The following is a 26,324-nucleotide window of genomic DNA, read 5'->3' on the forward strand; positions in this document are numbered from 1 at the left end:
CAAGCAGGAACGTGGTATCAGAGAAAAATGTATCCGCGACAAGAATGAGACTGTACCCCGGATCACAGTATTACACTTGTTTATTGGTAAGGTAAAATATTAGCATAAATGACACTTCATTGCGGAAAGCGGCTTAGCTTAACTACCCACGGCTGTGCAACTGCCCTTTTCCCGATACAAGCAATACTTATCAATGTGTGGTTAATCCCACTCCCACACAACTCATACGGGGCCAGGAACAGGTGTGATGAAGCACCCACGCCAGCGAACGCGGTCTTCACCTGGGATGTTTCGTCCCCACCTGGGGTTCCTTCTGGTCTTGCTAGTTGTTGTCTTTCTCCATGGACTGCATATCGTCCTCTCCCTGTCTTCTGCTCCGCACAGCCCCTGGCCCCTTATATATATCCTCTTAGAACAATGAGAACAATATATATCTTCTTAGAACAATGACATCCTGTACAATGCCTCTACATGCCTAAATGGTACAGTTACCACAGGACAATATAGGACGCGTTGTGTAACCCCTCGCCGCCGTTGACGAGTTGGTACCGAGGGGTGGAGTGTATTGTAGGAAAAGAATGTGGGACTTGAGAGGTTAATGGGTTGCTATAAGTATCCACTGAGCGTGTGGTATTTGGTGAGGTAGTGGGTTGTTAATGTAGCAGAACGGATGGCGTCGGGCCAGGAAATGTAACAATGCAATCGGTCCCAGCTCGTCAACCGCAACGCGTCCTATATTGTCCTGTGGTAACTGTACCATTTAGGCATGTAGAGGCATTGTACAGGATGTCATTGTTCTAAGAAGATATATATTGTTCTCATTGTTCTAAGAGGATATATATAAGGGGCCAGGGGCTGTGCGGAGCAGAAGACAGGGAGAGGACGATATGCAGTCCATGGAGAAAGACAACAACTAGCAAGACCAGAAGGAACCCCAGGTGGGGACGAAACATCCCAGGTGAAGACCGCGTTCGCTGGCGTGGGTGCTTCATCACACCTGTTCCTGGCCCCGTATGAGTTGTGTGGGAGTGGGATTAACCACACGTTGATAAGTATTGCTTGTATCGGGAAAAGGGCAGTTGCACAGCCGTGGGTAGTTAAGCTAAGCCGCTTTCCGCAATGAAGTGTCATTTATGCTAATATTTTACCTTACCAATAAACAAGTGTAATACTGTGATCCGGGGTACAGTCTCATTCTTGTTGCGGATACATTTTTCTCTGATACCACGTTCCTGCTTGGTCGGATAGTTCCGTCCATAACAACACCGTACATCACTTACCTCAGTATTTGAAAGAAGAGTATTAGATGCAAACTTTTTGAATGTTTTATTGGGTTATTCACGTTAGCTTTCCCAGGAAAGATGTACATAATTTGACCAGATACCAGAAAGCAGTGCGGAATATTTTTGGTTAAGAAAGCAGTACGTGACTGACTCACCACTGCAGCTACCAATTTATAAGAGATGAACTCAAGTTGTATCCTATTGGTGAAGGGTTTTGGTAACCAGAAAGTAGTTTTCAAGTTGGGTCTGGTAACCTGAAAATAGTTTTTAGCTTAGAAGTTATTCTGCCTTTGTCACTCGTCCTGCCAGAATAAATTCAAATGTCTTAAAAATATGCATTTTGCCTTTGTTTTTTTTCTGCCTCTAAACTGCCCGATGATATCCATCAGTCATGGCCACAGAACGGACAGGTAATCTGGCATGGGGGTGATTTTATTTCTCTGAAAATGTTTGTATCACTTACTTACCAAAGCAATTTACGTCTGCTTTGTCATAACTTTCGTCTTTTGTATGTTTTACCTTGGCTGTGAATCTTAACACCCGTATCTTTCATTTTGGACTGAGTAGATTTTGGGAGGGGAAGCTTATTTTTTAATACCAAACTATACAAAATAGGTAGTTATCATTCCAGAATTTAAGTTGCACTTGGTGAACTTGAGATCTAACCACCAGTGTCAAGAGAAGGTTTATCATTAGTGGAGCGATGCTGTGCTTCTGTTGATGATTTGTCATTTTCTCCTTCTGGAAATGTGTGTGTATGAAGCAGAGTTCAGTCATTGTAGGTAGGGGAGCAGTTTAAACCCCTGCTGGGATTAGGTGAAGACGGAGACATGAAATAAAATTTGAGAATAAATTACTTCAGTGTAAATAGAGAAAAGCTAGTTCTTTGGATAGTTTTCTTGGCCAGCTTTCCAAATATAAAATTCTATCAGTCTTTTTGCTAGCAGACTTATTCTTGTCCATTTTCCCATTTTTTTCTTCTTGCTATTCCACACACCAGTCATGTTTTTACCCAAAGTTTCAGTTTCTCATACAGTCTCTAACCCAGCCTGCAGCTGCTGGTGTGGAGTGATGAGTTAGCTCTGAGATTTGAACCCTTCCACCATCTGCTTGGGAGCCAGGTGGTGCTCTGCGTTTGCTCTCAGATCACCCAGTATAGAATTTCTTTCCACTAATTGCCCATGCAGTGTAAAAGCCGAGAGCCAGATTTTGTTCTTAGAATAACAACTGGAATAATGGTACTCATCTTTAGTGCAAAACACAGCAGCCTCGGGCATGAGGTAGCTGAGTGGTTTGGAGCGATTATGTTAAAAACAAGTTGTGCCATTTTGACTTTACCTTTGCAGCAAGAGCTATTCACTGCTTAGCTTGTCTGTTCAGGTGCACTAATGACATGGTGTTGCTTTATTTGCATGGTAACAAGAAAGCCATAGTTATAGCAGGTTACTAACATGATGAATGTTAATTGCTGCAGTGTGCCTCTTTGGCATTGGAAATTAATTATTACAAGCATGAAGTTCATTCCTTCAACTTTCAATTGTTTTTAAAGTTACTGAAAATTTTTGATTTTAAATTGTTCTTGCTTAACTCAATCTTCTTTCCCTCACTGTACACAATTCAGCATGGAGCAGAGCCTTCTTAATCCATTCAGTGCACATTCCTTCAGTCCGATTGGTAAAGAGGATACCCTTGTTGATTCCCCATTGAATCAGCCTAACTCATTTGGAAGAAGAGTTTCAACTCTCACTTAATTCTCATGGTTCCAAGAATCAAGTTATGCAAAGGAGTGTTTGACTAATGACAAATTTAGTTGCAAAAGTTAAATTCTGGGAGCACTCAGCAAATCAGGCAACATCTGTGGAAAGAGAAGCAATTAATGTTTAAGTTCAAAGCTGGGAAGGAGAGAAGACAAGTTATTATCAAGCTAGGGATTGGACTGTTTCTACCAGAGCAAGATCAGATATGCCCTGAGGATAAGCTGTAAGCAAGGTCATCTGGTTGATGGGATGGGATGAATGGGGACAGTTGGGAGAACTTCATCCTTTTTATCATAACAGCTATGAAATGAGGATGATTAGAGAGAGAATACAGATAAAGAGTTGCAACATGCGGAGCTGCACGACATGGCAGGTCAGGCTGTGCAAATAGAGAAAATCTGAGCTGTCGTCACAGACTGATAACCTGACCTATTCTGATACAGAGAGAGAGGGAGAGGGAAACAGGTTACCTAAAGGAGTAGAATTCCATATTGAGTCCAGAAGGCTGCATATATGCCCAAATAGAAGATGAGAGGTGCTCTTCCTCAATTTCACATTCATTGCAAGAGTGCAGGAGGTCATAGACAGGTGGGTTAGAATGGTTAGTGAGTTTGCGGGTGATACCGAAGTTGATGATGTGTCGGGCAGTGGAGGTAATATCCAAGGTTACAGCAGGATATTACTGGACAAGGGAATGGCAGATGGACTTGAGCTTCTTCGAGTGCAGAGTGATGCATTTTTGGGAAGATGAGCCTGGGTAGGCAGAGTGAATGGCAGGGCCTCCGGGTACAAGTACATCGTTGCCCTGTAAGTGACAGCACAGGAAGGTACATAGCACACCTGCATTCTGAGACATTGAGTACGAGAGTTTGGGACGTCATGTTACATTTTCATTAGGCTGCACTTGGAATACTGGGTGTCGTTCTGTCACCTCCCTATGTGTGATTAAGTTAGCAAGGCATAGATAGGATAGATAGCCAGAGTATACTATGGTTATGAAAAGTGTAGATTGGATAGATAGACAGATATATGTTCTATCTATACTTTATAGCAGTGTCTAAACTAGGTTTAAAGTGAGAGCATGGAGGGGTGAAGGGGATCTGAGAAGTAAACATTTCACACACAGAATAGTTGCCATCTGGAATGTGCTACTAAAACATATTGTGGAGGCAGAAATAGGACCAACATTCAGAAACATTTGGTGAGAAAGGTATGACACAACGGGGATTACTATAGACCAGTATGATGGTCAGCATGGATGCAATGGGCTGAAGGGCCTGGGTCTATGCTGTTACAGCCATGAGTGGGAGTAGGAGCTTCTCTGTGGACTGAGCACAGCTGCCCCAAAAAGCTGTGTGTGTGTGTGCAGTATGAAGGCAACTGCGTTGTTCACGCTGAGTGTAGTTTGCCAGACTGGAAGAAATGTCAGTGAGCTACCAACTCCAGTGGAGGGACTGTTTTGGTCTCTGAATGGTGGGATGGGAAATGAGGAAAGAACAGCTGCAGCGTCTCCTATGGTTGCAAGGGAAAGTGACATAACGTGGAGTGGTTCATGGCAAAGAGAGAGCAGAGCAGAGTTATGAAAGGAACTATTCCTCATCTCCTATCTAAGCACACTGCAACCTTCAGTTCTCTCACGTAAGGTAACTGCATGGGAACACACCATGTGTGTCCACTCGTGGTGCCAGCTCGGATTTTCTCTCCAGTAACACAGACTGAGCCACTCAGCATGTTCAGCAACCCGGTTTATCTTTATCTCTTTGTGTAGCACCCACATATCTTTGTGTTCCTTCTCTCTAACAGCCCTCCTTTCTGAGCTTTCATCAGTAAAGAATGTTGTTCTCTCCTAAATGTCCCCATTAACTCATCAATCAGATCACCTCATTGGCTGACAGAGGACTCACAAGAGATCGCGGATGCTGGGATCTGGAGCAACAAGCAGTCTGCTGGGTTTCAACCTGAAAAGTCGACAATTCCTCCCACTGACACTGCTTGGCCTGTTGAGGTCCTCCAGCAGATTGTTACTCTGACCTCCTTGGTATCTTTTTCCCCGCCATAACCCAGGTCTCAGTATCATGTCTTGTGCATGTGATGCTGTTACAAGGAAGTTTTTTATTTCACTTGTACATATGTGTACGTGTGCTTGTGACAATACTTTGAAGAATATTTCATGTCCTGTCCACCTCTTCCCACAATTTGATACTAACTTGTTTCCTATCCTTCTCAGTTCATGTGAGGGGTCCTCGTCCCAAATTTATTTATTTATTTAGCAGTACAGGGCAGAGAAACTCAGATCATCCCAACCTAATCATGGGACAATTTACAATGGCCGGTTAACCTGTGGGAGGAAACTGGAGCACCTGGAGAGATCCACAAATTCCACAGGGAAGACATACAGACTCCTTGCAGAAGGGGCTGGAATTGAAATCTGAACTTTAGAACATCTGGTGCCTTCACGCAAACTGCTGCGCTAACTTGATGCCCAACAGATGCTGTCTGCTCAACAGAGCTTTTCCAACATCTACTTTTATTCTGGATTTCCAGCATCTACAGTGCTTTTAAATTTGACAGACATAGTTAATTTCTCAGCAAGGTCTAGGCCAGGATCTAGCTTTAAAATTTCAGAATTTCTGGTCTTTCAGTAAGGATTTGGAGTCCAATTTTACAATAACTATTCCACTTTTCAGGATAATCCACTTTAGAATAAAGAACCTATTGCTTAAATTTTGCAGAAAAGTTCAATTCAGTAAATACCTCATTCTGAATTTTCTTTATCATGTTCCTTTGTGGTCTCAGTAACTTGTCCTTGCAGCTCCAGATGCTGGATCTTGAATGTGAACCAAACAGCTTCCATCTTCACTATAGTTGTCAGTCAATTAATTTTTCATGCAAAAGAAAATGTAATAAAAGGCAGGTTGAAACCATTGACATTAATTTATGAATGTTCACATTCAGATAATTGTAGTACCAACCTTGCAGCATAATTTAATAAATGATTTCAGGAGTGACGGGCGTCGTTGGTCTTTGGCTTCCCTTCCATCATCTGGCTATGGGACAAATACTCCAAGCTCCACTGTGTCAGTAAGTTGTTTTTCAGCTTGACCTAGTGAACTGTCTTACATCTGATGCAACAATAAACTGCAAAGCATCCTCTTGGGTCCTTTGCACTGATGAGCTTACAGATACTATGGTGAGGTTGTTTAAGACATTGGTGAGGCCAAATTTGGAGTATTGTGTACAGTTCTGGTCACTTAACTAGGATTTACTAGGATGAGGCCGGGTCTTCAGGAGTTGAGTTACAGGGAAAGATTGAACAGGTTACGACTTTATTCCTTGGAGCGTAGAAGAATGAGGGGTGATTTGATAGAGGTTTACAAAATTATTAGGGGTATTGACAGAGTAAATCTGAGTAGGCTCTCTCCACTTAGATTAGGAGAGATAAATACGAGAGGACATGGCTTTTGGGTGAAAGAGGAAAGGGGAACTTCACTCAGAGAGTGGTGGGAGTGTGGAAAGATCTGCCATCTAACGTGGTAAATGTGGACTCACTCAAACTTTAAGAATAAATTGGATAGATAGATGGGAGAGGTCTGGAGGGTTATGGACTGGTGCAGGTCAATGGGACTAGCAGAATAAAGTTTCAGCACAGACTAGAAGGGCCGAATGGCCTGTTTTCTGTGCTGTAGTGTTCTATGATTCTGTACTTCAGTAGTTAACTGAACCATGGAGTAGAAATTGGACAATCCTGCAAGTCACTCGAGATGGTTGCTGGGCTCTTATTTTTGGAATCGCTGTTTAATAAGTTCAAACAAAACCTTCTATGAATCCGTTTTGAAATTGATTTGAAGTTGGAAGATGTGAAATATGACCAACTTGTGGGTGTTCTCCAGGATATGATTAGATCCCAGGAAGATCTTGTTAGATTAGTAAAGCTTGTGGATATGTTTCAAAAAAACTTCAAAGCTGTGAATATCTGTGTATCTAATCTGTGACAACGATTTGTAATCCACACAAGGAGGATAGAAAGGCAAAGTAGTTAATGCTGTAGAATGTGTAGAATTTTAAGTTTTAAATGGAGTATTTCAAAAAATGGATACTATATTCTCTACCTTATTAATGCACTTGACCTTGGAATTAAATATCTGATCCTCCTTCATGAGATAAAGTGGAGTCTCTAATAGTATTTGTAATTTTTGATTAATTTGTAGAAATTGAGCCAACTAGGTCATAAAACTCATATTGATATGATTTTCTAATTGGTTTTCTTTTCTTTTCACTGAATCTTTTTGACCAAATCCAGGATTAATCTAAACAATTTAAACTGTGGTGTTCTCCCTTTCGATTTTCTAGTCATCCTGCTCATCTCAGGAAAAGTTGCATCAGTTGCCGTACCAGCCAACTCCGGATGAGCTGCACTTCCTTTCCAAGCACTTCTGCAGTACAGATGCCATCTCGAACGAGGAGAGGCGCAGGCCTGTCTCAATGCGACCACGTTCCAGGAGCCTGAGGTTTGTACTCTTCAACTTCCCCTGGTAGTACCAATAAAAGTGTAATGGGAGCCAGAATGAAGAAATAAATGTTCATTTTATTCCTGATTTGATCTTTGCTGTGAGATTAGGATCGACTATAATCCCAATTCATACACACTTTGTATGATATAGAATAAATAGTTCACGAATGAAAGTTATATTTGAAAACAATTAAAAAAATTATCTGTGATCCTTTCCATGTAGAGGCCTAAAAAGAAAGTTATAGCAAAGTAACACAAATCTTTGTAAATTCAATTTTAAGAACATGTATGCTTATACTTGGAGTGTTTTTCTGCATGATGTTGAAGAAATATTGCTCTTTCCTTTCCCTCCCCCTTCTCCAAGCTGTAATCACTTGAATGTCCGATACCATCGTAATATTTCAATGAAGTGCTCAGTGTTCAGCCATGGCCAGCAATCAGTGGTAACCCCTGTGTACCTAACAGCATCAAAGGTGTAATTCTCTTCTTGCCGATCCCCACAGACCGGTGTTTTTCTGATTCTTACAACTCATTTGATTATTGCGTAGAATCATTGGGAGAGTTGGTGCATTATTATAAATGTCATATTGACTAAGACTGAGTTAGAGGCGAGTAATCACATAAAATAAAAAAAAACACAGGATGAGTACTTGAATTATCAAAACATAGAACACATTCTACCACGTGCATCATGATATTAGTATAGATATGCATTTGATGGATGCCGTAGATACAGAGGGCTGAAAAGGTTTGTTTCGATGCTGTATGACTGTCTTAGGACAGCGGTCACCAAACTGAGTCCAGAGACAAACATTTAGCATTGAATAGAAAAGAACCCCAAAAATTGAACCAGTCCAGGAGGAATCGGCAAGGGCCACTTCTGTGAAAGGAAAAGCAATCGGACTATGTTCTTACCAAGCACATAATCCATTCTGACCCAAGTTTTATGTGTTTCATTACTGGAAGCATAGCACAGGTCTTACATTGCATTGCTTAGTCTAAATTTCCACCTTGTTTTTCTAATGATGCACTAATTTAAGGACCTTTAAAATGGGAATTGTATACCTATACTGAGGCTGAAGCATGGGAATAAGAAAAATTCAAGCTTTCCTGGACTTGAATTGCAATAATCAGGAACAGACGTGCACTTATTTCAGTTGAAATAGTTTAATCATCATTAAATATTAAATATAGATTCTGACATCCTCGGAAGCGCTTGGTTCATAAATTTAAATGTGCTTCTTTTGAAATTACAGATTTCTGTTCATTAACCTCAAATTCTTCTCTGGCAATCATAAACCTTTTAAGCTCTGAACAGATAACTTAGACGGGTGATGAAAGGTCATCAGTTTAAGCCAATAATTCTGTTGCATTTGCCACAAATTCTGCCTGACCTATTAAATCTTTCCATTATTTCCAGATGTGTGTGGTTTTCTTTATCAGGTTTCCGGCTCTGGCAGTCTTTATGTTGATTTTTTTTATTTAAATGAACTAAACTTTATCCATAATAGAACAATATTTACAAGAATAAGCCTTTCAAGGCCTTTTCAGTGTTTATATCCATACTCAGTGCTTTCAGTACTGTTCTATTGTATTCATACACACCAGTAGCACTGCTGCCAATCATGGCACTTGGAGTATTTTTTGCATTCAGATATAGAAGGACTCTTCATTGCTGCTTCCGTAACAGTTTTGTTTGACCATTCAAGCTTATTATTCCTGAGCTAACCCCACCGCCCCCCCCCCCCCCCCCAGAACTTGGAAGAACGGTGGACCACTTTTACTGTGGCCTTCACCCTTTGACCTGTTCGGCATGGGTGACCATACCAAGCGCCAAAGCATAAAGCCAACATGGCTCTCCAGGTCATTGAGGCACGCAAGCCTCTAAATCCAACAACAAGGTTGTAGTCCTCTTGGAGGTCAGCATTTTGTACGTGTTGCTCTAAGTTTCTCTTGATAGCTGTGATTCAAGGGTTGAAACTTAGTTTGATGTCGCAGTTTTTTTTTATGACCTGGTCTTGTTTAGTCCATTCATTTCCACCTTCATACCATCCTCTACCCATTCGAAGATTCAAAGTACATTATCGTCATCGAAATATGTATACATTATACAGCCTTGAAATTCATCTGCTAACAAGAAGCCAGGAAACAAAGAAACACAAAAGAACCCATATTTTAAAAAGTCTGTAGAATACCCACTGTGCAGAGAGGAAAGAACCCACAAACAAATAGCGTTCTGAACTGAAGTCCACAAGAGAATCCTGTTCAGCGCAGAGCCGAGGAAACCTTGTGGATCAGCGATCTGTCCCTCGATTCGACATGTAATAGACCTTTCCAATTCGTTAGGGTGCCTAAATGTCCGTACAAACATCGCATTCAGTCAGATCAGTACGCCCTGGTACCTGGGCCCTGCCGCTTCGATTTGGCCTATACCCGACCTTTCTGATTCAGCACCGCACTCTAGTCTCTGTCCAAACATCGAGTTCAGCTGGGTCAGTACACTCTACTGCCCAAACCTCGCCACCTTCATTCATCCTTCAGCCTGGTGCTTAAATCGGTCGAATCTTGGGTCGTCCTCACGCCCGCTGTCTCACCTCTCCGTAGCTAGGTTCTACCACATAGAGTTGCCTTCAAGTCCAAAGGGAAGTTACAGACTATTACTTGCGATGATCATTTAACCAGAAAAAGTATGATTAATAAAGTAATTAGTTGTTTTCCTTGTTTCATTTGCCACCAGCCAGAAGTCGCTGAAGTTCACCAGCGCCATTCTTCCTCCTCTGATCCTCTGATCTTAAGCCTTATCCTAGAGAGCCCTGCTACAGGATGGGATTTAGACATTGAGATTGGAGCTGGAATTCCTTGGAACAGCTTCTTGTGGCAGTTTTCCCTCTTGGACCCCAATGAAAATTTCTGCTGGAAGCCTATTTAAAAAAAGATTAAAAAGATAGCCTTGTTTGCTAACTTTGAATAGATCAGACGTGCATTAATTGGTGATGAAAACATATTAACTCCTGCCTGAGAAACGAATTGGATCTGCTCCAATTTGCCTACAGTCACAATAGGTCCACACAGATGCCATCTCATTTGGTGCTTCACTGAACCCTGGAACATCTGGATGACAAAAATGCATTCATCAGGATGCTTTTTATCAGCTACTGTCTGGCATTCAATACTATCATCGTCTCAAAACTAATCAAGACCTTCCCTCAATACCTCCTTGTGCAATTGGATCGTCGGCTTCCTCACTTGCAGACCCCAGTCAGTTCAGATTGGCAACAGCATCTTCTCTATGATCTCCATCAACACAGGTGCACCTCAAGGCTGTGTGTTTAGCCCCTTCCTCTACTCGCTTTACACTTATGACTGTGTGGCCAAGCACAGCTCCAATGTCAGATTCAAGTTTGCTGACGACACCACTGTCGTCGGCCAAATCAAAGGCGGTAATAAATCAGCGTATAGGAGGAAGATTGAAAATCTGGCTGAGTGGTGACACAGCAGCGACCTCTCACTCTGTGTCAGCGAGACCAAGGAGCTGATTGTTGACTTTAGGAGGAGAAAACCAGAGGTCCATGACCCAGTCCTCAGTGGAGGTTCAGAGGTGGAGAGGGTCAGCAACTTTAAATTTCTTGGTGTTACCATTTTGGAGGACCTGTCCTGGGCCTAGCACGTAAGTGTATCTATGAAGAAAGCACAGCAGTGCCTCTACTTCCTTAGGAGCTTGTGAAGATTCGGCACGATACCTAAAACTTTTGACAATCTTCGAAAGATGCATCATGGAGCCTGGTATGGAAACACAATGCCCTTGAACAGAAAATATGACGCAAATTAGTGGACAAGGCCCAGTCCGTCATGGGTAAAGCCCTCCCTACCATTGAGGACATTCACATGAAGCATTGTCACAAGAAAGCAGCACCCAACCCATGGAAAAGCCTGCTTCCATTTATCCTATCTATACCTCTCATAATTTTGTATACCTCTGTCAAATCTCTCAGTCTTCTACATTCTGAAGGATACAGACCTAATGTATTCAATTTTTCCTTGTAACTCAGACGCCAGAGACCCAGCAACATCCTTATAAATTCTTTCATACTCTTTCAATCTTGTTTATACCTTTCCTGTAGGGAGGTGACCAAAACTTCGAACAATGCTGTAAATTAGGCCTCACCAATTTCAACATAACATCCCATCTCCTGTACTCAGTACATTGATTCATGATGGTCATTGTGCCAAAATCGTTCTTTACGACACTATCAACCTGTAACACCATTTTCACTGAATTAAGGATGTGTATTCCCAGATCCCTTTGTCCTACCACACTCCTCAGTGCCCTACCATTCACTGTGTTAGACCTACCCTGGCTGCTCCTACTGGCGTGCAAAACCTTGCACTTGTCTGCATTAAATTCCACCTGCTATTTTTCAGCCCAGTTTTCCAGCTGATGCAGATCCCTCTGCAACCCATGATAGCCTTCCTCATTGTCCATTACGTCCCCAATCCTGGTGTCATCTCCAAATTTGCTGATCCATTTAACCTCTTTATCATCCAGATCATTGATACAGATGATAAATAACAAAAGACTAGGCACCGATCCCTGCGGCACTCCACTAGTCACCAGCCTCCAGTCAGAGAGGCAACCATCTATTGGTTCTGGCTTCTCCCAAAAAGCTGATGTCCAATCCAATCTCATCCTGAATTCCCAGCGACTGAAGCTTCTTGACCAGCCTCCTGTGTGGGACCTTGTTAAATGCCTTACCAAAGACTATATTGACAACGTCCGCTGCCTTTACTTCATCCATATGCCTGGTAACTTCCTTAAAACTCTGTACGATTGGTTAGACATGACCTACCACACATGAAGCTGTGCTAACTATCCTTAATCAGTCTATGTCGAACCAAATATTTATCTATCCGATTCCCTTAGTATACCTTCCCAAGACTTTCCCAGAACTGGCGTCAGACTCACTGGCTTATATTTTCCTAGTTTATGTCTAGAGCCTTTTTAAAACATTGGCTATCCTCCAATACACTGGTACCTCCCCTGTTGCTAAGGATGATTTAAATATCACGGCTATTTCTGGCAATTTCTGCACTTGCCTCGCTTGGAGTCTGCGGGAACACCTTGTCAGGTCCTGGGAATTTAACCATCCTTATTTGCCTCAGGGTAGCAAACATCTCCTCCTCTGTAATCTGCCCAGGGTCCATGAAGTTGATGCCGCTTTGTCTCACTTATACAGGCTCTGTGTCCATCTCCTGAGTAAATACACATATTAAAAAATATTTAAGATCTCCCTCATCTGTTTTGGCTTCACACTTGGATTACCATTCTGTCTTCCAGAGGACCAATTTTGTCCCTTGCAATCCTTTTGCACTTAACAAATCTGTAGAATCCCTTGGGATTCTCCTTCATCTTGCCTGCTGGAGCAACTTCATGCCTTCTTTTAGCCTTCCTGGTTTCTTTCTGAAGTTTTCATGCATTTCTTATACTCTATAAGCACCTCATTTGTTCCTACCTTCAATGTATCCCCTTTTTTCTCTTAACCAGGGCCTTAATTTCTCTTGAAAACAAAGGTTTCCTACATTTGTTATCTTCACCATTTATTCTGACAGGCACATACAAGCTTTGCACTCTCAGAATTTTGTTTTTGAAGGCCTCCCACTTACTAAGTACATCTTCGACAGAAAACAGCCTGTCCCAATCCACACTTGCCAGGTCATTTCTGACACCATCAAAATTGGCCTTTCTCCAATTTAGACTCTCAACCCGCGGTTCAAGCCTATCTTTTTGCGTATCTACTTTGAAACTAATGGCCTTCTTGTTCCCCTACACAATTTTCTGTCACTTGCCCTGTCTCATTTTCTAATAGCATATCCTGTATTCCCACTCTGTCATTGGGACTTCTATGTACAGCTGAAGGAAACTTTCCCGAGGACTCTTGGGTGGTCTGTAATATAGCTTCATTAAGGTGGTCTTACCTTTCTTATTCCTCAGTTCCACCCATGACACCTCACTAGTCGAGCTCTCCAGTCTGTCCTGACTGAGCACTGCTGTGACATTTTCCCTGACCAGTAACGCCACCCCTCCTCGTTTATCCCTCCCACTCTGTCACATCTAAAACAATGGAAGCCTGGAATACTGAGCTGCCAGTCCTGCCCCTCCTGCAGCCAAGTTTCACTAATGGCTATAATGTCATAATTCCAGGTGTTGATCCATGGCCTGAGCTAATCCACTTGTTCTACGATATTTCTTCCATTGAAATTTACGCAGCTCAGGATCCTCGTCCCACCTTTTGATTTCTGACTTTGTCTGAGGTCTTACCAACATCTGTCTCCACAACATCCCGACAACTGTTCTAGCACTCTGGTTCTCATCCCCCCCCCCCCCCCCCCAATTCTAGTTTAAATCCCACTGACCTTCCTGCTGGGATATCAGTCCCCCTCCAGTTCAAGTGCAGACTGTCCCTTCTGTACAGGTACCGCTTTCCCTGGAAGAGAGACTAATGATCCAAAAATCTTAAGCCCCTCCCTCCTGCACCAGCTCCTTAGGCAAGTGTTAAAGTGTAAAATCTAACTAGTTCTGACCTCACCAGCACGTGTCACAGGCAGCATTCCTGAGCTCACTACCTTGGAGGTCCTGCCCTTTAACTTAGCACCTAACTTCCTGAACTCCCTCTGTAGAACATTATCGTATGTCCTACCTTTGTCATTGGTACCTACAAGGACCGTGACCTCTCTCTGTTCACCCTCCCACTTAAGGACTTGATCTGAGGTGTCTCAGACCCTGGCACCCAGGAGACAGCATACCATCCAGGAATCTTGTACTCCCCCACAGAAACCCTAAAAGTCCCCTATTACCACAGTGCACATCTTCTCCCCACCCCCTTCCCTTTTTTTAAATTTTTTTAAATTAGTTTTTCAAAACATTTTACAAAATTAAAAACCCCAAATCCCAGTGAGGAGCACTAATACAGAGCAAGGTTAAGCATACAATAACAATATGCTACAAAGGAACAGAATTTAACAAAAAAGCACCTAAATTAAAGACAAGTGAGCTTAGTGTCCTCCCCAAACCCCACAACACAAGAAAAAAAACAACAATTCCAGACCAACCACCACACAATATAGAGAGTATAAGTCCGGACAGTCAAACTCCCAGACTGTGAATACACTTAGCAACAGAGGATAATAATGCCTACTACCAGAAAAAAAAAAGGAGCTGAAAGCAAGGGACCGAAAAGAAAAAAAACCCTAGTCAAGAGGAAGGTTATGAAAGTACTCGATAAAAGGCCCCCAGACCTTATGGAACTTTAAATCCGAATTGAGAACTGAATAATGAATTTTTTCGAGGTCCAAGCAGGCCATAATGTCGTTAAGCCATTGCGCATGAGTGGGCGGGGCAACATCTCTCCATCTAAGGAGGATCAAGCGTCTCGCCAGGAGAGAGGTAAAGGATAGTATTCGGCATTTGGTCGGACCCAGACATAAATCTGTCTCGCCCCAAAAACCGAACAGTGCAATTAAGGGGTTAGGTTCTAGGTGCTGATTCAGAATACCCGATAGTGTAGTGAAGACATCTTTCCAGAATTTCTCCGAGCTAGGACAGAGCCAGTACATATGGAATGAAAATGCTGACCCGCCCACTTGGACAGAAGCCGGGAGTTATCAAAACAACGAATATGAGTTTCTTGGAGGAAAGCAATGTCAGCTTTGAGTTGTTTAATATGTGAAAATACCTTCCTCCTTTTAACAGGGTGGTTCAGTCCCTTTACATTCCAGCTCACAAATTTAAGTGCACTAGCCATTATCAATTACTGATGCATAAAAGGCAGCAGGCATATAAAAAATCAAGCGGTACAATAGCAGTCTGGGAGCAGAGATGTAAACATAGATTTGTAAGGTCAAAATATAAACATGTCCTAAACAATAAAGAAATATTGGAACTGGAAAACCCATCCCACCCACACAACCCAGAACTAGACGGCTACCAAAACAAGTAGCTAGCTCTACCAAAAAAATTAACCCAAATACAACTTCCAGATCTGTGTCATTGACAGCAGTTCCGTATAAATGCTATAACAAACAGTAACTAGTTTATGCACTAGAAAACATAACTACAGATTAGAACACCTTCTGCCGAGATATACAACTTAATACAGAGAAAATCGGAAGAAAACCAAAACTAACCTACCCGCGAAATATTATAGAAGAATAAAGTAAGAGAAGGGGAAAAAAAAAGGTAAGAAGGAAAAAGAAAAAAGAGGAAGGGGAAAATTATAAATTCAAGACGAGTATTTATCAACCGTTTACCGAGAAGGGAGAAAAAAAAATCAGAGAATGGAAAAAAAAGGGGGTGAAGAAAAGAAAGAGATAAAATAAATAAATATTTAAAACAGAGGAAAAATAAATCAGCAGTTGAACTGTGAACCGACAAACAGGGAGGCCTTCACTAAAGACTTCAAACCTCCAAAACAAGTTAGAATTAGTTGTAGAACTCTGTAGGTAAAGTTATACCGAGGTAAAAATAGATTACACACACACCAAATCCCGGGAGAGATTGTCAACAGCCTTTAGAGTTTCAGTGAATAATGTCTGAGTGATTCAAGTGAATTCCGAGTCCAGAGAAAGTAATTTTACTACGAGGAGTACTTATCCACCATTTTAGGAGGCCCGATCAGATTCCGAAGATGACTGGATAGCCGGAAGACTTGCCACAAACGCTTCAGCTTCCCTCGCTGATTTGAACCACTTGAATTCCCCGGTATTAAACTTGATTCTTAGGTCAGCAAGATTACGAAAGGAAGGTTTGAAACCACGATCAAAAAGCACTTTCATTACTCAGCGCGCATCTTTATGGTCTGGGGTGCAAAATCTTCCACAAAGCGAATGGTTGTATCCTTGAAAGAAAAAGAGCCTCTGCGATGTGCCTCCACAATCAGACTGTGTTTTACCTGGTATTGATGGAAACACAAGACTACTGGTCGTGGACGGGATCCCAGAATTCTGGGAGGGACGTTAACTCTGTGTGCCCGTTCGAGCTCGGGCGGGTTTGGAAGCAGATCCTTCCCGAATATCTCACAGAGAAACTCAGCGAAAAACTTCACGGTTGACCCCTTCTCAGTTGCCTCTGGTAATCCCAGAATTCTGATGTTGCAGCGTCTGCTGCGATTTTCGAGATCCACCATTTTGGAAAGAAGTTTATTAGATTTTTCCTCTAAGCTGGAACAGAGAGTCTCCAAGTATCGAACCCGACTTTCTAAAGCTTCAGAAGTCGAATCGATGCGAGATAAGTGTTCAGCATGTTTGTCCACTTTATCGTTGATCCGATCCAGTTTCTCTTCTAACTGTTTGAAAGCGGTTTTAATTTCCTTTAAGATTTCATCTCGGAGCTTTTCAAGCGCCTCCATCGTCACGTCCGACGAAGTCGTAGTTTCTTTTCTCCCGGATTTAGAACTCTTGCTAGACATTGTAAGTTAGATATATTCACAGGCAAGTAAGAGATACCGAAATAATTCCTAACTAAGCTTTATAAAATGGAGACATTTAGTGCAAAGGTAGCGACAGTAACGGAACAAAAGTTCGGAGCAGCTAAGCAATCGCCATCTTACCGGAAGTCCCCACCCCCTTCCCTTCTGAGTCATAGAGGCAGACTCTGTGTCAGAGACCCACTGCTGTAACTTTCCTGTTAGGTCAAGCCCGCAGCCCCCCCAACAGTATTCAAAGTGATGCACCTGTTGTTGAGGAGATGGCCACAGGGTTGCCCTGCACTGGTTCCTTAATCCCTTTCCCCTTCCTGACTGCCACCCAGTTTCCTGTGTCTCTGTGTGTCCTATCACCCTAAGCCTCCCAAATGATCCGGAGTTCATCCAGTTCCAGCTCCAACTCCTTAATGCGGAGTATTAGAAGCTGCAGCTGGATGCACTTCTCACAGTGTCGTTGTCAGAGACACCGGAGGTCTCCCTGCCTTCCCACATCCCGCAAGAGGAGCATTCCACTATCCTGTCTGACATCTCTACTGTCCTAACTGAGCTGATGTAGTTTACTCAGAGTTTCTCTTTTTGTTACTTTCTCTGACTGAAGCATCAAAGAGGTAAAGACTCAAGATCACCACTCTAACTTTGTCCACTCAGCCGATGGCCACTGCGCTTGCCCCTGCCTTTTTTAAATTTGCTCTTGCTAATCAATCCCAAATGCCATTTGGCTCTTGGTCAGAGCACAAGTAAACTGCCGCCATCCTCTGCTGCTGCCTTCTACTCGGTCAGTGGACCTGAGTGAAACCCCCTCCTCTTAAACCTCTGATGTGTGGATTGGTCGCTGGTCAGAGCTCAAATGTTGGTGCCGTCTTTCATTGCTTGATTCATGGTTGTTACTCTCTTACGGATTTGACTGTGCCCACAAGCAAATAAATCTCAGGGTTGTATATAAGTATGTTGATGATAAATCTGCTTCGAACTTTTGAACTTTACAGCTTAAACAGGCTTATTTAAAAAAATAGACATTTTAATCACAGTTAGAGTAACACATACACAATCCAAATATTAAAAATCAATTAAAACACCCTCGTATTGGTGTCCTTTCATCCAGAAGATTGTCTTTCATTTCTGATGTCTCTTTGGAGGTCTGTAAATGAGTTAACTTTGTGCAACCCCCCCCCCCCCCCCACCATGTTTGACTAACCAGTTTATGAGATGGACCTGCTTCAAGAGTTTAGTTTGTGCAGGCAATCACGGAAACTTGTGCTGCGTGTACTTTGCCCTTAAAATTCTTTGGTTCTGTGCTGAAACGCATTGATGCAACAGCAAAATCAATAGGAAATCGCAGTTCAAGCATTCAGGTACTTTTGTCGTCAGTTGCTCCATGTGGCACTGATGGGACCAAAGCATCATCGTTTGTTTAGCACAGAACAGATCACTCTCAGACCTTGTCTAGACTGCATCTAAAGATATTAACAGAATTGGAGGTATATTTAGTGAACAGATGGAACTTCAAGAAGATGTGTGCAAAAATAGCTTGAAATCAGTGTCTATTTTCAGATTTCTATTAATAAAGGTATCGGTTATTGTCTTTTTGGAAGTAAATTCTGCTTATACTTGAGAAAAATATTCTGGATTTGTGTATGTATAATACTTGGTATTAACAATTATTTTTTAAGTGCCACTTGGTATGAAGGCCTGTTATTTATGATCTAGGAAAGACTTTCAAAGGATTCATGTTAATATTCTTGTTATAATTAATGCTCCAGCTATATTTTCTCCAAGTAGTCCTCTCATATTGGAGTGTGTAGAATTGTACTGACAATTAAATAATGGAAAATAAAGGTTCTTTAATAAAGAACTTCTTTAAGGTACTTCAAATAGTTCTGCTTAAGAGAAATATAAACAACCCATTGCAACAGCAAAACGATACAAAATGTACTTTGAAAGAGGCCACCTTTGTGAGAATAATGGAATGGAAATTCATCCTTGATTGCAGGGACCAGATAGCAGCTGTACATTGTATTTCGCTTCCAATATTTGGTTCAATTTACTTCAAACGATCAATTTCTACCTCATTTGTTGTTGGTTTCAGAAAGTCTGTAGGTTTTCTGATTTTTTTTTTATGATCTTGAAGGGTAACACCTGTGAAATAGAATGATATAAATACCAGCCATTTTTGTTAGTTATCGTGTGGAACCCCAGGAGAACAATTATTAAACCTTGTAGTGAATAAGGTGCCCAAAGCTTCTAAAACGTTGCTTGCTCATTTGCAGCCCTGGACGTTCTCCAGCCTGCTTTGATAATGAAATTATCATGATGAACCATGTCTACAAAGAGCGATTTCCAAAGGTAATTATTGTGTTTTTATTCTGCAGCTGCTATTTTGGTTTGATGATTTAAAAAAAAATGTCAAAAATTCTTTTCTGGGATCAATTCTCCATATCTGGATTGTTTTTATTGGTTTAAAGAAAACTTTGAAGTTGATGAAAATCCAGAGGAGCAACATCAAATGTCCTATGTAAAACAGCCTGCAGAAGCCTTGTGGTTAAAGGTTTAAATCATAAGCTTTTCCCCTCTTCAGAATTGCAAAGAGGGAATAGTCTGGATCACTCATAGTAGTGGCAAGTTGGTTGTTTTATAAATGAAATTGACATGAAAGAGCACGGGTTAAATGGAAGAGCAGATCCTATTTGTGTGGCATTTCACCAAATCGTGAGTATAAGTATCTCCTTCCTGAATTTCCAGCCACCTTATTCCTTTACTTTTAATTATCTATGTATAACAATGCATAGGGTCAAATTAGACCATCAATTTCAAACAATTTGTTGGTTGCCTTTTTAAAGGAACATTGGTGCTGCTGGATGCAGATTGCATGCATATTTTCAAACTCATAATTAATATGTTTTATTCCATGATATTCTTGTGGAAATTTTGCTGAGCTGCATTTTGAGACTGTAATAGAAGGAGTCATTGAGGCTGTTGTGGTGGAACACTGCAAGCTATTGTCAGTAAAATTGGCATTAAGTTTAAGCCAAAAAAAAATAGCCCATTCCCGAATAATCAGGTTGGTTACTTGAGGTTTTATTTCTGTAAGCCTGTTATCTCTGTATTCATTATAAAAATAATCAACAGTGTCTTCTCAAATGGGAAGACCAGAAATGCCTTCCATGTGCTAATATCACTAAGAATCTGTACTTGTAAATTTTTCATCTGATATGCAGGTATTTTTTTGAAGGTCTTGTATGGTTTATTTTGTATTTAGCACATTAACCAAGTTGTTTGGTTCCTCAGGCCACAGCCCAGATGGAAGAGAGGCTGCAGGATATTATCACGAGCTATTCTCCTGACAACGTTCTTCCACTGGCAGATGGAGTCCTCAGCTTTGCTCATCATCAGATCATTGAACTGGCACGAGATTGCCTGGATAAGTCCCGGCTGGGCCACATCACTTCTAGATACTTCTTCGAATTGCAGGAAAAATTAGAAAAGTTGTTACAGGAAGTAGGTATTTCAAGTTGGGGTTTTTTTTTGGCAGTTGGGTTTCTGGGTGGAAAACTAATAATACTGTTCAGTTGTACATATGAGGTCATTTTCAGCTGCTTAATATACAACAAAAAAAAACCCATAAACCTGAAGATAAAATGCAGTTAGATTTTGATAACAGGGAGAGGTTTTGCATTGAAGTAGTGAGGTCTGCACACATTGAAGCCTACCAGTGCCCTACTAGTTAGGTAGATTAGATTTGCTTTATTTTTCACATGTACATCAAAGCATGTGGTGAAGTATGTCATTTGTGTCAAATCAAATCAGCAAGGATTTCAGCCCACAAATGTCACCATGCTTCAGCACCAACATAGCATGTCCAGAACTAACTAACCCTATCTTCTATGACGTTGAAATATGGGAGGAAACTGAAGCAGTCGGAGGAAAGCCAAGTGTTAACATAGAGACTCCTTACAGACTGGCAGGATTCAATCACAATTGATTTTACAGCCAGTGTTCTAAAGCTTTGAGCTAACTGCTAAGTTACTGTGCCATCTATAGATACAGTTAATATCTTCTGTACATCTTCCTTTGCCCTTCTAATGATTACAAATGCCATGTCAGTTGTGCCCCAGATGCAACTCAAAATTTTGGTTCAAGTCATTTTGAAAACTTAACTTCATTTTTAAAAAAACACTGATTTTTTTTTTGCATTATTGTGGGTCTATTAACTAGAGCAGTAGACAAATGCATTTCGATTAAGTGGATAGATTATATCTTTGAGAACAGGTATCATAGCTGAGGCCAGTTCTGTTCTTGCTTGATCCCTGTAAAGTTACCTTTCCAGCTTGGGTTGCATTCTGCATTTCAAGAGAATAGCCCAGTTTCTCCAACCTACTGAGGCTGAAATACCTCATTCCTGGAGCCTTTCTTGTTCATTTCTCTGCAATCTACCTTTGTATCTTCATTGGTGACCAGAACTAGACAGGGTATACTTTGCCTTGTTCAAGCTGACACTGACTCTCCAATTTTGTTAAATAACTTTTTGCACAGTATTTATGCTATTTCATATGCTCTGTTAAAATGCATATAGGTAAGATCCACTGCATTTCCTTCATCAACCTGCTTGTTACTTTATCAAAAGACGTTACTGTACTAGTTTAGTCAAACATTTTTTCTGATCTATGCCAGCTTCCCTTAATTAGCTGAACCCCCTCCAATTATCTGTTAATTTTTTTCCTTGAAGATAATTTTCCAGAATATTGTTTCTCATATCTTATTCATCACTGATATTAAATTGACTAGCCAATTGTAACTGGGAATATCCTTGCACCATTTCATAAACAAGGATGGCACATTTGCCACTTTACAATTCTGTGGCACCTCTGAATTATTCTGGGAAGATTGGAAGATTATGACCAATTCTTCTGCTATCTCCACCCCCACTTAGCAATTTGGGATGAAAGCAAACAGCAGCATCGACTGTAAACATTGCTAGACTTTCCAATCATTTTGCCTGCTTTTGAATCTCATCCATTACCTCATTTTTTCAGTTTCTACCAATACTTTGTCAACACCTTCTTGGGAAACATCACTATACAGTATTTGTTAAGTATTCAAGCTTTGGCTTGACATGTATCATCTCTCTTGCCCCTAATAGTTCTCCACTAAGATCTTGGCCTCATTTATAGCTTACATGCCAGTAAAACATGCATCAGATTGCCATCTTTTTCTTTCATCAAATTCTCTAACTCATTCCTTTTTGTTGAAGTGTATCTAACCCATACCTCAAGCACAGAAAACTCTCAGAACAAAAAGTCCATTGTCCCCATCAGTTCCACTCAATATAGCTTCCTTAAAGATTACTCTTCTTTGTTTTTGTCTGTCAGTTCCATTTCAGCCTGTCTACTTCCTCTGTCAAATCCTGTGGCATTTTTTTGTGCATCCAGGGAAGGGTGAAAGATTATGATAAGCTGTTTTGGGATCTGCACCCCCTGTTCCCCAATTCCCTTAGCAACTTGGGAAGGAAGCCACCCAATCCAAACAACATGCACTCTAAATAAAAATGGCCTTTCCAACACATCTTGAATTTCAGTCTGCTCCCCTTTCTGCCCATTGATGCTAGTCAGTTGATGTCACTTGATCCTCAAAAGATGGTTCTGCCCCTTGCAAAAGTCGAAGAGATCCTCTTATTTCAGTCAATTCACATATACAAAGGATTCAAGTTAATTGGGACACATCAAGACCAGTACGTCTTGGCCCAATTAAACAGCTGCACCAATTAGCTGAAGTTTCGTGCATTTAGCAAAAAAGTTACAAAGACAGAACTATCAATATCTGAGTAACAAATTGTGTATTTAAAAGAGATACAGAACAAATTAGAGCACTGCCATTGCTACTACAGTGCTATGAAACATTATATTGGTTCCTAATAGTTATCAATGGAGGAATTCATCCAGTGTACGTTGCAGTGTATTGGAAGTCTCTGGGGAGGGAGAGCGTGTCTGGTGAAGAGGTTTGTCATGTCCATTCTGGGGAAGTTCACACACCTTTGGTCCCCACCAGACTCTTGGCTCTCACCTGAAATCCAGGTAGATGTTTGAATGCGACAGCGACCACACCCCACTCACCACTTCAACAGCAGGGCTGAAGGGCACGATGAGGCACAGGAGAAGTCATGGGTATCCACTGCGACAAAGGAAGACCCCAGTTTCTGATGACTATCAGTACCACTGGATCTGGTCGAGAGAGTGGAACTTTCCCAGAGCATTGACTTTTCTGCTTGAAAAACTGTCCTGCCCAGTGATGAGCAACCAACCTGCTACGGTGTTCTTTTGATCAACTGTAAATGAATAAAATTAGTACAGACCCTGATGCAGAATATGGACTACTTTCACACAATGCTTTTGATGATTGCATCCTCCAAATTTTCATTTTCTTTGTAACAATTAGCATGGTTGTTGATCCCTTCAAATCCTTCATTGTTCCCAACTAGCTGAAGAAATGAAATCATTTCATTTTCACTCCTGACCATTTCTGGCATCTCCAACCATAAATGCTTGAAGCCGCAGTCAGTAAAGCAATCACGAGGAGATCTGCAGATGCTGGAAATTCAAGCAACACACACAAAATGCCGGTGGAACGCAGCAGGCCAGGCAGCATCTATAGGAGGAAGCACAGTCGACGTTTCAGGCCAAGACCCTTCGTCAGGACTAACTGAAAGAAAAGATAGTAAGAGATTTGAGAGGGGGAGGGGGAAATCCAAAATGATAGGAGAAGACAGGAGGGGGGGGGGGATAAAGCTAAGAGCTGGAAAAGTGATTGGCAAAAGGAATACAGAGCTGGAGAAGGGAAGGTATCATGGGAACGGGAAGCCTAGGGAGAAAGAAGAGGGGAGGGGAGCACCAGAGGGAGATGGAAAACAGGCAAAGAGTGATTATGAGACGGGCAGAGAGAAATAAAAGGAGGGGGGATAAATAAATAAATAAGGGATGGGGTAAGAAGGGGAGGAGGGGCGTTAGAGAAATCAATGTTCATGTCATCAGGTTGGAGGCTACCCAGATGGAATATAAGGTGTTGCTCCTCCAACCTGAGCATAGCTTCATCTTGACAGTAGAGGAGGCCATGGATAGACATATCAGAATGAGAATGGGACGTTGAATTATAATGTGCGGCCACTGGGAGATCCTGCTTTCTCTGGCGGCCAGAGCGTAGGTGTTCAGCGAAACGGTCTCCCAGTCTGCGTCGGGTCTCACCAATACATAGAAGGCCACACCGGGAGCACCGGACGCAGTATATCACCCCAGCCGACTCACAGGTGCAGTGTCGCCTCACCTGGAAAGACTGTCAGGGGCCCTGAATGGTGGTGAGGGAGGAAGTGTAAGGGCAGGTGTAGCACTTGTTCCGTTTACAAGGATAAGTGCCAGGAGGGAGATCGGTGGGAAGGGATGGGGGGGAACGAATGGACAAGGGAGTCGCGTAGGGAGCGATCCCTTTGGAAAGCAGAAAGGGGGGGGAGGGAAAGATGTGCTTGGTGGTAAAGCAATTCTAAGTTGTCTTACTGCTTATTTCTTACCAACTCTTAGTGACAAAAAACATTGCTTTTTGAACACAAACATGCAACTGACACCATTTTAAAAACAGTTCACTGTAAGCATGGTGTAGTGTCTAATGGCCACACGTGTTCAAGTGACTGATGCTAGTTAAAAAATTCAGCAACAATCTCCTGTCCCAATTAAGCGGCATAGAGTTCCAAATAAACAAAGGAAATACTGGCCATTTTCTGAATTAGATTTTTTTTTCTTTAAGAATTGTTCTAATAATCCTCGGCCTTTTCTCATTGGAGTGAAGGAGGATGAGAGGTGACCTGATAGAGGTGTACAAGATGATGAGAGGCATTGATCGTGTGGGTTTCCCAGGGCTGAACTGGTTGCCACAAGAGGACACAGGTTTAAGGTGCTGGGGAGTAGGTACAGAGGAGATGTCAGGGGTAAGTTTATTACTCAGAGAGTGGTGAGTGCGTGGAATGGGCTGCCGGCAACGGTGGTGAAGGCGTATACAATAGGGTCTTTTAAGAGACTTTTGGATAGGTACATGGAGCTTAGAAAAATAGAGGGGTGTGGGTAAGCCTAGTAATTTCTAAGGTAGGGACATGTTCGGTACAACTTTGTGGGCCAAAGGGCCTGTATTGTGCTGTAGGTTTTCTATGTTTCTAAGCGGCAGACCATTGTATACAGTAAATGCATTTCAATTGAACATCCTGTGGCTAAACAAGCAATGTACCATAATTTCTAGCTCTCCCTCAATCTAAAGCAGCCTTTCTTTGGAATTTTACCACTTAGTAAGAAAATAGGCTCCTCTTTTACAAATAGCTATAAATGGCAGAAAGTCAGTTTTACTCTGGCACTCGCTGTTGCCTACATGTCCTGCAAAGCTATGATATTGTAGCCACTGGGCCACTGCAAGCTCATTATGTTTTGTAGTCACATGTTTGTCATTTGTGCGATGTAATGCTCCCACCAAAATAGCAAATAAGACCATAAGACATTAGGCCGTATGGCCCAGTGAGTCTGCTCCACCATTCCATCATGGCTGATTTATTATCCCTCTCAACCCTATTCTCCTGCCTTTGACATTTGACTAACTAGAACTCTGTTTTAAGTATATTGAATAAGCTGGCCTCCAGAGCCATCTGTGGCAATGAATTGCACAGATTCACTACCTCTGGCTTAAGAAATTCCATCATGTCTCTGTTCTGATTGGATGTCTCTCCATTCTGGGGCTGTGCTTTCTGGTCCCAAATTCACCCACTTTAGGAAATGCCTCTCCACATCCACTCTGTCTAGACATTTTAACATTTCAATGAGATTTCTCCTCGTTCTTCAACACTCCACTGAGTACATTCCCGGATCCATCCTCATTCCCGGATCCATCCTCATATGTTAACCCTCTCATTCGCAGAATTATTCTCATGAACCTCCTCTGGGCCTTCTCCAAAGCCAGCACATTTTTTCTAAGGGTCTGAAACGGCTCACAATACTTCAAGTGCTCTCTGACCAATACTGTACAAAGCTTTAGCATTACATCCTTCCTCTTATATTATATCCCTCTTGAAATATATGCTAACATTGCATTTGCCTTCATTACCACTGACTCAACCTGCAAGTTAACCTTTCGCAAAGCCTGCACAAGGTCTCCCAAGTGCCTTTGCATCTCTGACTTTTGAATTTTCTCCCTTTTTAGAAAACAGTCCCTGCCTTTATTCCTTCACCAAAGTGCATGACCATATACTTCCCTACACTAGATTCCATCTGCCACTTCT

At 41.8% G+C, this 26,324-nt stretch overlaps 1 protein-coding gene and 1 long non-coding RNA gene across 20 annotated transcripts in view; one reads left to right on the forward strand and one right to left on the reverse strand.

The window, feature by feature from the left end:
* Window positions 1–26,324, forward strand: part of LOC140728981 (microtubule-associated serine/threonine-protein kinase 4-like) — a 394,808-nt gene that overhangs the window by 302,969 nt on the left and 65,515 nt on the right. For 15 of the 19 annotated variants that reach the window (XM_073048171.1, XM_073048182.1, XM_073048173.1 and 12 more), the window contains 5 exons: window positions 1,673–1,693; window positions 6,043–6,121; window positions 7,391–7,548; window positions 19,294–19,369; window positions 20,312–20,521. In XM_073048171.1, coding sequence (XP_072904272.1) covers window positions 1,673–1,693; window positions 6,043–6,121; window positions 7,391–7,548; window positions 19,294–19,369; window positions 20,312–20,521 — 544 coding nt within the window. The remainder of the gene's footprint in view (window positions 1–1,672; window positions 1,694–6,042; window positions 6,122–7,390; window positions 7,549–19,293; window positions 19,370–20,311; window positions 20,522–26,324) is intronic. The other 4 variants (XM_073048174.1, XM_073048175.1, XM_073048178.1 and 1 more) reach the window with 1 other exon arrangement.
* Window positions 68–1,130, reverse strand: LOC140728982 (uncharacterized). Its single transcript, XR_012099228.1, has 2 exons — window positions 996–1,130; window positions 68–281 (listed from the first exon to the last, which is right to left on the reverse strand). It is a non-coding gene; the product is annotated as an uncharacterized lncRNA (long non-coding RNA).

Source organism: Hemitrygon akajei, chromosome 6 (genome assembly GCF_048418815.1).
Source record: "Hemitrygon akajei chromosome 6, sHemAka1.3, whole genome shotgun sequence".
Classification (NCBI taxonomy): Eukaryota; Metazoa; Chordata; class Chondrichthyes; order Myliobatiformes; family Dasyatidae; genus Hemitrygon; species Hemitrygon akajei.